A 13,120-nucleotide genomic window follows, 5' to 3' on the forward strand; every position below is an offset into this window, starting at 1 on the left:
ATAAATAGATGGGGTAGTCATTTTACTATGACATGAAATAGCTTTTATTTAACTTGTGCACTCTTACTCTTCTACTAGTGGTAGAACCTCTTGTGAGTCCGCACGGGTAGGTATCACCAGCCCACCTATTTCTGCCGTGAAGCAGTAATGCGTTTCGGTTTGAAGGGCGGGGCAGCCGTTGTACTGTTACAAGTGAGACCTTAGAACTCATGTCTCAATGTGGGTGGCGGCATTTACGTTGTAGATAGATGTCTGTGGGCTCCAGTAACCACTCCACACCAGGTGGGCCGTGAGCTTGTCCACTCATCTAAGCAATAAAATAAAATAAATGTACGTACGTAACTGAGTTCATAATGTATAAAGGTGAAATTAAACTAATTAATATTTTTCTTACTTTAAACTGCAAACTAAAGATAGAGTGCAAGAGTTATTTAAGAAGAATTTGAGAAGACATTGAGAGTAAATGAGTCACCATATCAAAACTGAAATGGTCATGCAAATATTAAGTAGATTTTTTTCCTGCCTTAACTGATAGCCTTGAGAGGCTATGTCAGCGTAGCCGGGTGAGTAGGTGAGCTCACGGGGCTCAAGCCGAAGTGTTGCTAGCACTGGTCCTAGTAAGAGCAGTGCTTCGCAGAATCTACCACCGGATCAGAAAGACGACCCACTGAGAAGATCCGGCGAGAAACTCAGTAGGCTGTGTCTATGGGATAAGTAATTAGAGATGAAGTGTTTAGTGTAGCATGTTTGACCGACAAGAAGGGGATTGGGTGAAATTGACGACCTCCTTTTCGTCCTGAGGCTACGTTAATTGCAAGAAATGCTTTGAAATTACGGAACATCAAGATTGACAGCGTTTTTAGTATACACCCAATCCCGTCTTATGCACTTAGACGTGCACAAGCCAATTGCCACAAAAAGGTATAAGATACTCAAAGCGCTCACGCAATTAGAAATACTAGAGGTCCCGCAGTAGTCGAAATTCGACTATAATTAATTGGAATTGTAAGTTTGTACACTATTATGATTGTATTTTATACTTCTATAATCACAAATTTCGCCAAGACTACACTGAAAAAAATATTAACAACAATATTTAATCTATTCTCAATCTGACAACAGACGCCAAGAACAAAAGTTTGACAATAAATAGTATGCATGCGTGTGTGCGTCAAATACATGATATGTAGTGTGTGTAATGTTTTCTTTATTGACTTAATGTATCTTTTATGCATTATTTTGAAAAAATATTAGCATTGTGCACTTCTTCTCTATATTCTCTATAAGTGTGCAAAATTTCATACTCCTCCGTCCGCGCAATTTTCGTAAAAAGGGATACAAAGTTTTTGCTTCACGTATTAATATATAGCTATGTTTCGCTTTTGATTTTTTAAACGAACGTAAAAGGAATTGTTTTCGTTTCCTGGAAAAGTATGCTTAGATTAAAAATGCTTTACGTAACACGCGGAACACACGTCACGAGAAAAGACAAGTGTAAAACAACAACCACCTCGTTCGTTGCGAAACGACATGTGTAATTGCGGTAAGAACATCTTGTACGGAGCGCTGTCGTTATCCGTGTCTCCGCACAGAAAGGTTTATTTCAGCAAAGGTTAACACGATTATTAATTTGCTTCACAAAAACGTTTTGCTTCGTGTAAGAAGTTGAATTTCGTACAATGTCATTAACATGATAATGTGTTTTTTTTTTTTCAGTTTTCAGTAGACGATGATGGATTTGATTCCAGGGATTGAAAGAGTCTCTTCAGGGTTGTCGCTTTGTGTTGCTACATTGAGATACCACTCGAACCGTATCTAGGCTGGTAAGCTGTATGGAGTACAAGCCCCAATATCTTGTCACGGTGCTTGGAGACCGTTAAGTTTCAGTGCACCCATAGGGAGATTGATACTCGTACTTTTGATTTGAGTTATGGTAATAAAATAAATGAAACTAGATGATGATTTTTTGTTATAACGCCATCTTGTTGTCTCTTTAAAGCGGTTAGTTGCCCTCAATTAAGCAAAATAGTATTATTATTCGCCAATAGATGTCGGGAAGAGTTGATTATTGAAAACACGAATAAAACAAAATTTTCTGAAAATAAATCGTGGCTAGATCGATTTATCGCCCCCGAAATCCCCTGTATACTAAATTTTATGAAAATCGTTGGAGCCGTTTCCGAGATTCAGATTATATATTAATATTTTAAATATTAGATTCACATTATACAAGAATCGCTCGTTTAAAGGTATAAGATGCGTGAGAAATAACACATTTGTAGTGGTATTTTATCATTCGAATTATCGTTTTGCAGCTTACTTTTTCTAAGTTATTTTTCGAATAATAAATTCATTTATGTAATTAGAATAAAATATTGCGAAAGACACATAACTAGCACTAATTACTAAACTAATTATGGGTAAAATCAAATAAAAAAAACACTTTAATTTATTCGTTCGTTTTATAGCCTTTTCTTAAATAATTAGCAATAATACTGAATGTATATAATTACATTATACTTAACAGGAGAATGTAAATAATATATTATACATATAAGCATACGAAATAATGAAATCTGGTTAAATAATCTACTTTTATAATGCGTAGTAATAGTTGCATAAATATGCTTATTTATTGGTAATATTTTAAATACGTGACCGTATTCTGTTTTCATATGAAACCAACTGAACATACATAATAATATATAATGCATGTTAGAAATATGTCCACAACAGACTCTGATGTACTATTGCAGAATATACAATAAAACCTGCCATTGTCTATTTTTTTCTTTTTTTTAATGCTTATATGGTTGGACGAGCTCACGGACCACCTGGTGTTATGTGGTTACAGGCTAAGTTTTTAAAGTACAATGGCTGCCTCACCTCGAACCGAAAAGCATTACTCCTTCAAGGCAGAAATAAGCACGGTGGTGATATCTACCCGCGCGGACTCACAAGACGTCCTACCACCAGTGATTACGCAAATTATAATATTACGGGTTTGGTTTTTATTACACGATGTCATTCCTTCACCTTAGAAGTCAATCGTGAACATTTGTTAAGTACGTATTTCATTAGAAAAATTGGTACCCGCCTGCGGGATTCGAACCACTTTGTATCGCTACATACGAATGCACCGAAAGTCTTATCCTTTAAGCCACAACGAATTCAAAACTTCAACGACTGTCACTTCACGTTTCGAGAGAGAGAGAGAGAGAGAATACACTTTATTGCACACCAACACAATTTACATTAAAAAAAACAGTCAAAAAGCACATACATTTGTACAATAGGCGGTCTTATCGCTGAAAGCGATATTCGAATTTGGTTGAAGGGATTCGATTGTTTCGATTCCATATTCAGGCTCCAGGAGAGCTTTATGTGACATTGTGTACTAGGTGAACAATTCTGGAAAAGAAAAGAGACGGCAATAATATTGTTGATTCCTATCATTAATAAGATTCAAATAATATTTATAAAAAATATTTTATAATACTTTTCACGCTATCTTACAAAATTAACAATCATTTGTCTCGGAGACTCGATCATTGGCAGTAATAATCTATAAAACATATAAAAATATATAAGATATAATATAATATATAAAAATGAATTGCTGTTCGTTAGTCTCGCTAAAACTCGAGAACAGCTGGACCGATTTGGCTAATTTTGGTCTTGAATTGTTTGTGGAAGTCCAGAGAAGGTTTAAAATGTAGATAAATATGAAAATGCTCAGAATTAAATAAAAATAACAATTTTGTTTTTCCTTTCATGTGTCCCCCGTCGGACGGATTCCTTTTGTTTGTTCTAAGTTTATTTTATACGAAAGGTTAGTTCTTTTATGTATCGATTGAGGTACTACGAAGTCTGCCGGGTCAGCTAGTGGAAAATAAAAGGATAATTCGCTCTGATGTTCAGTACGAGCATTGTTTTCCGGTCATAGTTGTGATCACGACATGTCATATAATCGTGATAGTAGCTCACTCTTACTTTAACTTCAAGATCTCGTTCCAGCCTTAGTTAGAGATCTAAAAATAGTATCTTTATATGATACTCTTTGTTTTTGTATCAGGAGCAAATCGTGTAGGAGTTGAGAGTATTAAATCCCTCCCTGAAACTAGAAAGGCCTCCGGGACACCAGCAATCCTTTCTTCCTAAAAGAAACTAAATCCCGTTTAAGTTCAACAAGTCGCGTCTAAGCCTCGGATGAAATAGATAGAACTCACCCAAGGTAGGCTGAGGCGGGCCGACGCGTTTCGCGCGGAGCTCACTATGCCCTCTGAGTATCAATCAATTAACCGTGGCCTAGTAAACAAGGTCCCTGTTAACTAATACAGACCAATGTCATGGATTCCAGGGACAGAAATCAATTTGTCTAAGGATATAAATACTTAACATAGATTTCAGGGTCTCATTCACTATAAAGAACTAACTACACTTTTAACAGACTTCAAGAGTGGGTCCTCAATTCGGATTATATTTTTTTAAAAGCGGATAGGTAATAAAAAAATAAACAATAGTTTTGAACAAATCCAACATGGACCCCAAATCAAGATTTCCTGTAACTATGGAAACCAGAAATAAAGGCATATAATACATAAAGACAATCTACTAAACATTCAGATAAACAGCGAATAAACCTTTTCGACATGTTTTTCCGAAGCGGGTAAAGGATTCACGATCTCTGTACCAATTTCCACTCTCCAGAGCTCCCTTTCGTTTTATCGTAGGTTAGCCATCTTCAAACAAAACACTTTTACACGCTCTGTATGAGTTTAAAACACGCTTATTGGATGATCATATCAAATTTCAAAACATCTTTTTGGTTCAGTCACGTAAACCTGGGGTTTCAAGAAAACCGTAAAACTAGACAAGACCCAACTCGAGTGAAGCTTAAGAGTCAACTTAACTTCATTTTTAATCTTAATATTTTATTTATACTGGTATATAGAAGAAAGAAAAAAAAAACCAAATCATACGTGAACGATTTTAATATTATAATTTACAGACATTTTTCTCTGAAGAGGGACTTACAATGTAGTATTTGTAATGCGTTACTTCATTATCAGGAAGTTCGATTCCTAATTTTTTGCCTAATTCCTCTTGGCTAATTTCGAAAACTTTCACACAGCCTTGACGTGTAGCAGCTATATCTGTTCCGCGCGATGTGACCCAACCTCCGGTCATTGGTACGCCATAAGTTTTACAAAGCATTATTCTATAAATCATAATAAATTTTGTTAAATGTAATTACTTGATTACACAATAATTAAAATTATAATCTTAAGGAAAATAGTGAGCGAGAAAAATTCGGGAACTCTTATATCTATATATTAATACGTGAAGCAAAAACTTTGTATCCCTTTTTACGAAAATTGCGCGGACGGAGGATTATGAAATTTTCTACACTTATAGAGAATATAGAGAAGTGCACAATGCTAATATTTTTTTTAAATGATGCATAAAATATACATTAAATCAATAAAAAAACATTACACACACTACATACTATGTATTTAACGCACACACGCATGCATACTATTTATTGTCAAACTTTTGTTCTTGACGTCTGTTGTCAAATTGAGATTTTTTTTTTTTTGTCATGAGGAAATCACCGGACTTCCGCCCTCCACTGGGGATGGAGGGCAGGGCATGTCGGAGTTGAACCGACTAAAACCTCCTGTCGCTCAACAACCAGCATCCAAACCTCGCATGAGACAGAACTCATGAAAAGGCAAACGGGGGAAAGTGAAGCGTTTAGTGCGGAGCACATCTCTCCCATCACCCTCCCCCTCGGGACGCCGGACTGGCGGTCGTCGGTGCCACGACCACCAGTCCTCTCGGTCGGGAGGCTATCCGAAGCCCGCCTAGATGGCGCCGGTTAGAATGGTCTACCCTCGGAATACCCCGCTGGGTCAGAACCAGCGTGGGTTGAGGATAGCCGGCCTTCCATCACCCGGACGCTCTTGCATAAAACGCGTGCAGAGCAGCTTGCACGTCGTCTTCTTAGGTCCCCTTCGCAGGTCCCCAGGCCGACATGTGAGAGAGACCCGAAACACTTAGAGGGCCAGGGCTTGGGCGAAATCCGCCTCCCTGGCCCCCGCTCGACGGCGGCGGGCCTGCGCGTCTTGCACGCGACCCGCCGCCTCCTTCTGCGAGATGGTGCACTCGCAGAAGTCGAGCATCACCTTCCACGACTCGTCGTCACCACGCATCTATGCCACAACACCCGGCAACGACAAGTCGTTTCCTATTTTTGCGACAGGGACACGGCGCCACCCCTCCCATGCGGGGCAGGCGACGAGCGTGTGCTCCGCCGTGTCCAAGTCGCAACCACAATGGTGGCACTCTGCCGTCAGCTCGGCTCCGATCCGGTGCAGGAACTCACCGAAGCAACCATGCCCAGTGAGCACCTGCGTGAGCCGGAAAGTGAGGCGTCCTCTGTCACGATTCACCCAATTCACAAGAACCGGGCGAATCGCCTCGACGGTCCTACGACCAGCCGAAGGATCGGCCAGCCGTCTGGACCATGACTCCAGCGTCAAATTGAGAATAGAATATATATTGTTTGTCTTTGTTAATATTTTTTATAGTGTAGTCTGTCTTGGCGAAATTTGTGATTATAGAATTATAAAATACAATCATAATAGTATACAAGCTTACAATTCCAATTAATTATAGTCGAATTTCGACTACTGCGGGACCTCTAGTAATTAGTAACTGCTTCACTGTTTGAAGTCATATTGCAACAGTATATTGTTATAGCATTGTGAATGTTATTCCGGTAGGCGCAAATTGTTTTCTCGGATCATAATAAAATTTGTTAAAGGTAATTACTTGATTACACAATAATTAAAATTAAAATTATAATCTTAAGGAAAATAGTGAGCGAGAAAAATTCGGGTACTCTTATTTATATAATTAGTAACTGCTTCACTGTTTGAAGTCATATTGCAACAGTATATTGTTATAGCATTGTGAATGATATTCCGGCAGGCGCAAATTGTTTTCTCGTTACATATCTATTAAGACTATACATTAATTTGAAAACACGTCTAAATACACACAACAGCATTTTGCACTAAAGTTATTCAGTGATTTTAGCGCTTAAGACTCACCAAAATTTGCATTTAAGTCTGTGTGGCCATTATAATACACTATGAGAAAAAATCTAGCTGTAATAATTAGCTAGTAATGAAATAATTATGAGAAAAAATCGCCAGCGAGTGAGTTTCAATTATATCGGAATTAATTTTAAATATTCTTAACATAAAAGTACTCCTGTATCTTTCTATACAGAGGACGTTTTTTAATATAATGTTACTAAATTAGGAAAAGCTACGTACCCTAGTTATTGCAGATAGAAAAAAATAAAATTATCTGGGACGAAAATATAACGTATATAACTTAACTTACGAAACGAAACTTAACATTTTACGTTCTAAAGCTATTTCGCAATTTACTAAAAAAGAATACAATTAAAAATCAGTAGAGGTGCATTGCATTCTGCTATTTCAGCGGACGCCAGTTTCGTCTATGTACTCTCGCCAACTTTGCTGATTCCACAAATTATTAAGTTAATAAAGCAAGGAATACTTATTAATCACCTGTTATAGTCATTTATGTAGTAGATGATTTTACAGTCGTTTTAACTTTTTAAAAAATCCTTCGAGTTCCACGTCAATATGCAATTAACCATTATCAGTCGAACACCGAATTTATCGTTTTACTCAGAATAATTGTTCAAAAATAAGTAAAAATAGTATATGTAATAAAAATCGGTTTAAATAGCAAGCTATACTAAAATTAAATAATATTTTTAAGCAAAAGTAATAAAATTATGGGTTTGTCATCGGTTCTTGATACCTGTGCAATTTCCAACTAAATCGGACGTTTTAAATTTGGTAAAAATTGTATTTAAAGATTCCATAACATAAAAATTCAAATTTAAAACTAAAAAGAAAGTTTCTGTATCGGGTGCAGTTTCAGTGCACACATGTTCTAAATGTTACCTTATTTTGATCAATGCTTGTGCTATTCCATAGCTTCTGTAATCAGGATGTGTTGCAAGTCCTTCATCATCCAAATAACTATCAATGTTGTATTGCTTCATCAAATCAGAAACTACAAAGATTTTTTCCAAGCGTTCAAAGATCTCCAAAAATCTTCTCATTAATTCAGTTTTTGGCTGAAAATTGTAGAGTTATGGAGATTTACATAATACATAATATAGTGTTAGAGATAGTAAAGTAAAATAGTGTGGTTAGACACTAGAAAATTCGTCATTCAGCAGTCCATAAATGAAAAGTTAAGTTTCCGACAACCTACATTCGTCAGCCTTCATCTGTTTTAATTCCGTTGGAAAAATAATTTGAGGATTAAGACAACGTTTTCACCACCATCAGCGAGAGAAGACAACGACAAGACAGGATAATGTAATTGATAGAATAGATCATGTAATGTATTGACAGGATATTGTAATATTATGGATTAGTAATGGCTCCTAAGAATCAAAAATTCTTCGATGACTGATGTTTGTCTGTGCCACTTTAGAGGAAACGCGATAATTGCATTTTGTCACTAGTGAATGTTCGATACTAGTTTCTTCATGATTTCGGCCGATTCCACAATAAAAGGATAATCGTTGTGGAGAGGTTTGAGGAGGCCTATGTCCAACAATGGACGTTTGTGGGCTAAAAAAGCAATACTTGTTGGACCGAAAGCCTAACGGACGATCTAGAAGATTATAATATTATTTTAGTTTATCAAACCGATACGAAAGTGCAGATAGCTTAAATAGCTCTCAACAAACTATAAGGGATAGCATTGTATAAATAAATAATAAGTTGACCAAGCAAAGCAAATGGCAGCTACATAAAATCTTAGACTTTAAAATACAAGTAACAAAAGTATTACATATAAAAACAAATTAAATTTTCATTTTGGCAGCAAATTTACTGAAAGAGTTGTTATCATGTATTTAATAAACTTTTAAATACTTTGTTTAGAATTTGGCCAATTATATCTTCCATTCTATGCTTTGCATTCTAATTATATATTATCAGAAGGTACCGTTAATTTTTTTATGTATTTGTTGAGTTTATTACGTCAATGTCCTCATTACAGTTTATGTGTATATTACTACGATTAAGACTTATTATTTATTCGTAGGTATATTAAGATTTCAAATGTACAATGTACAACATTGGACGTTAAGTTATCGTACATATATAACAGACGAAAATTAGGGATAAAGACGACTAAATAAGGAATTTAACATATAAATTTTTCTAATTAATCAAAATTTTCTAACTAAACTATCAATGAAACTGATGATCGACTTCCATGATGAAGGCATAGGTTTTGAATTAAAAATAAAACTGTAACATCTGATCATAGGGCATTTTGTAAATTGTACAGGTAGGTATCACGATTCTTCCTATGTCTACTGTTGGGAAAAGTCCTACACGCCAGTTTAAAAGTTAGTCATATCCATGATACAATTGGAATGGAAATTTCTCTGAAGAACCTGATATGTCATTTAAGTTGAATTGTTTAAGGATTTCTGTGGAGGATTAATTATAAGGTGGACCTTGAGTCCGTTTACCCATAAACAGAATATTAAAAAAAAACAATTAGACTATTCAATGAAACGTTTTTGCGAAAGTAAGTTTTAAGTTGGACTCTTTTGTTCGTTCCTAACACCGACTTCTCATCTGTTCTGTTTGTGGATATATGTATGTATATAAACCTTATTACACTGGTGGTAGGACCTCTTGTGAGTCCGCGCGGGTAGGTACCACCACTCTGCCTATTTCTGTCGTGAAGCAGTAATGCGTTTCGGTTTGAAGGGTGGGGCAGCCGTACTAACTATACTGAGACCTTAGAACTATATCTCAAGGTGTGTGGTGCATTTACGTTGTAGATGTCTATGGGCTCCAGTAACCACTTAACACCAGGTGGGCTGTGAGCTCGTCTACACATCTAAGCAATAAAAAAAATGTAAATATTTTAAAGATTTTAATAGTCAAGTGTTAGATATTAAAATAATCTCACTGACCTCAATTACAACTTCATTCTGCTTTTCTCCAATTTTCAACAATTTTACTATAGAAAATCCTACTATTTCTGATTGATCATTATCTTTCTCAAGGCAACAAATAACTATTTTGATCGAAGGATGCTTCAACAGCTTCGTGTAGACTTGTCTATAGTCTTCCAAGGCCCTTTCGTTGTTTGCAATACCTGTAACAGAAAATGCTGTTTTGTAATTTTAGTTTTATGAAAACTCTTCCTCTTAATTCCTCTAGCCTCTTAATATTTTGGATATCATCCTCTTGGGTATCGATGTGTTTTCATCTACGGTCAGGTGATGCGTTGACAGTAGACCTCTGTCTAACATAGGACCTTAGGTGTTTCTTAACGGTATCGCAAAGAAAGATAGAGATGAGGCATATCAGATCGTCCCGTACTCAAGGTGTAAGAGAGGTTTCAGTTTGACGTTAAAAACATAAAGCGAAGATACGTACTAAAAAGTTAGTGAACAAAAAGTAAAAGCAAAGATTTATTCTTGCCTGAAGCTACATGAATAGCCTCTTGCTGTACGTAGTATTTGATTTTGAAATCCATAAATTCGTCAAATCTATTTTCTGGTAGTGTTTGAATGGAAAAATTTAGAATTGTTCCATCTTTTCTGATCTTCGAAAATTTTAACCACTCCTCCGATCCATGCGGTGAAAACATTTTGAATAGTCAATGAAACACCTGAACGCTGTTTAAATACTTTCGGAGTACATGTTTTATTCAAACAAATTAAAATGATTACAAAGGCAAACCTTTCTTCAAGCATGTCATTTGCCGTCATAATGGTTCGGTTCATTTTGCATATACATAATATGTACATTAAATTATTGATTCGCGGCTATGCTTGGCAGCATCTCACCACGTGAGATTCCTCCTCCGGCCGGCCTTAGCCTCCAGGTTACCGGTCAGGACTAAACTCGCTATCTACAAAACGTATGTTCGTTCCCGTATCACTTACGCAGCCAAGGCCTGGTGTCACCCCTTTCCCCGGACCTTTCGCGGGTGAGGTTGTAGGTCTAGCAGGACCTTTCTCTTCCCACTATAGTCGGAGCCGGATCTGGGAGTGGAGTCAGTCGCTCGAGAAGCTCATTCGGAGGCTAGGTTGTGCTATGTCCGAGCGGACTGTCTCTGAATCTCACGAGCATCTCCACAACATAGCTCCCTTACACGCCAGACCACCTGATAATAAAGGAGTTCCTGGACTATGGTGTGATATTCGGTTCAAGCGGAGTGGTATAGAAGCGCTCTGAATGAGTGCCCCAGCGGGACTGAAAATCCACACCTTATTTTCTATTATTTATGACATATTTTTCTTTTTAGCATTTGAGAATCTAACTTTTAGTCTGAATAACTAAAATGCAAATTATAGAATCCATATATCAGTATCTATAATTGTCTATATACGCGCTAGGGTTCGGGATAAATAAAATTTCACCAAAATACAACTAGAAACTGTATTCAACTCGTGTTCATTCAACTGTGGAGCTCGTCCACCCATCACAAAAAAAAAAAAAAAAAAATTTTTTTTGTTTTTTTTTTATCAGGAGGAAATCGCCGGACTCCCACCCTCCACTGGGGATGGAGAGTGGGGCATGTCGGAGTCGAACCGACTAAAACCTCCTGTCGCTCAACAACCAACGTCCAACCCTCGCATGAGACAGAACTCATGAAAAGGCAAGGGGAGGAGAGTGAAATACCCCGCTGGGTCAGAACCAGCGTGGGTCGAGGATAGCCGGCCTTCCATCACCCGGATGCTCTTGCATAAAACGCGTGCAGAGCAGCTTGCACGTCGTCTTCTTAGGCCCCCTTCGCCGGGCCCCAGACCGACATATGAGGGGGACCCGAAACACTTAGAGGGCCAGGGCTAGGGCGAGATCCGCCTCCCTGGCCCCCGCTCGACGGCGGCGGGCATGCGCGTCCCTAACGCGCCCCGCCGCCTCCTTCTGCGAGATGGTGCACTCGCAGAAGTCGAGCATCGCCTTCCACGACTCGTCGCTGCCGAGCATCGATGCCACAACACTCGGCAACGACAAGTCGTTTCCTATTTTTGCGACGAGGACACGGCGCCATCCCTCCCATGCGGGGCAGGCAACGAGCGTGTGCTCCGCCGTGTCCAAGTCGCAACCACAATGGTAACACTCTGCCGTCGGCTCGGCTCCGATCCGGTGCAGGAACTCACCGAAGCAACCATGCCCAGTGAGCACCTGCGTGAGCCGGAAAGTGAGGCGTCCTCTGTCACGATTCACCCAATCCACAAGAATCGGGCGAATCGTCTCGACGGTCCTACGACCAGCTGAAGGATCGGCCAGCCGCCTGGACCATGCCTCCAGCACGGACCGCCGAGATTGGGCCCTCCGCGCTCTGACCACACTGGGGCTGGGACGCGCTACGCCCCGAGCACGAAGGTTAGCTCGCCACTGATAGTAAGCGGCGAGCGCCTCCGCCTCCAGGACCCAAGGCGGCGTCCCAGCCAGTACACACGCCGCCTCAAAAGAGATGGTGCGATAACCACGGATGACCCTGACCGCGATGGTGCGTTGCGGCCGTTGCAGCAACTTCGCTACCCCCACGGCCAGGGACTGGCCCCACACGGGTGCCCCGTATAGGGCCATTGATCGCACCACCCCCGTATAGAGACGGCGCGTCTCTATACGGTCCTGGTCAGGCCCCCCGACGTTGGGCAGAAGCCGGCTTAACGCGCCGGCCACCCCCAACAAACGAGGGACCAGGTGCTGAAAGTGAGAAAGTGAAAAAAAACACTTAAAACACTACAGAAACACTTTAAGTTCAGTTTGCTTCTTCCGATTTGCTTCAGGTGATCCGTTCGCTGTTTCGCTTCGAGAAGTTCTGATTACTAGCTGCGTGCCATCTCTGCAACGCTTTTATAGCCGATGCCACACAGCCCTAGAATTATCGAGAATATTTCACACATCTCTTGCAATGTGTTTTCGCTTTCTGACAATAGATGGAGTTTGTACTTCTCGAGCGTTCTAGGTGCTAGATTCTTCGATATTAATTCGACTATTCGGAGATA

The 13,120-nt window shown here is 39.1% G+C and overlaps 1 protein-coding gene across 1 annotated transcript; it reads right to left on the reverse strand.

Moving 5' to 3' along the window:
* Window positions 1-4,979: 4,979 nt before the first annotated feature.
* On the reverse strand, window positions 4,980-10,751 carry LOC101745053 (uncharacterized). The gene is made up of 4 exons (XM_021352134.3): window positions 10,578-10,751; window positions 10,064-10,248; window positions 8,016-8,191; window positions 4,980-5,221 (listed from the first exon to the last, which is right to left on the reverse strand). Exons 1-4 carry the CDS (start codon window positions 10,744-10,746, stop codon window positions 4,999-5,001), a joined length of 753 nt encoding a protein of 250 aa, XP_021207809.2. The 5' UTR covers window positions 10,747-10,751; the 3' UTR covers window positions 4,980-4,998.
* Window positions 10,752-13,120: the final 2,369 nt, after the last annotated feature.

Source organism: Bombyx mori, chromosome 17 (assembly GCF_030269925.1).
Source record: "Bombyx mori chromosome 17, ASM3026992v2".
Taxonomy (NCBI): Eukaryota; Metazoa; Arthropoda; class Insecta; order Lepidoptera; family Bombycidae; genus Bombyx; species Bombyx mori.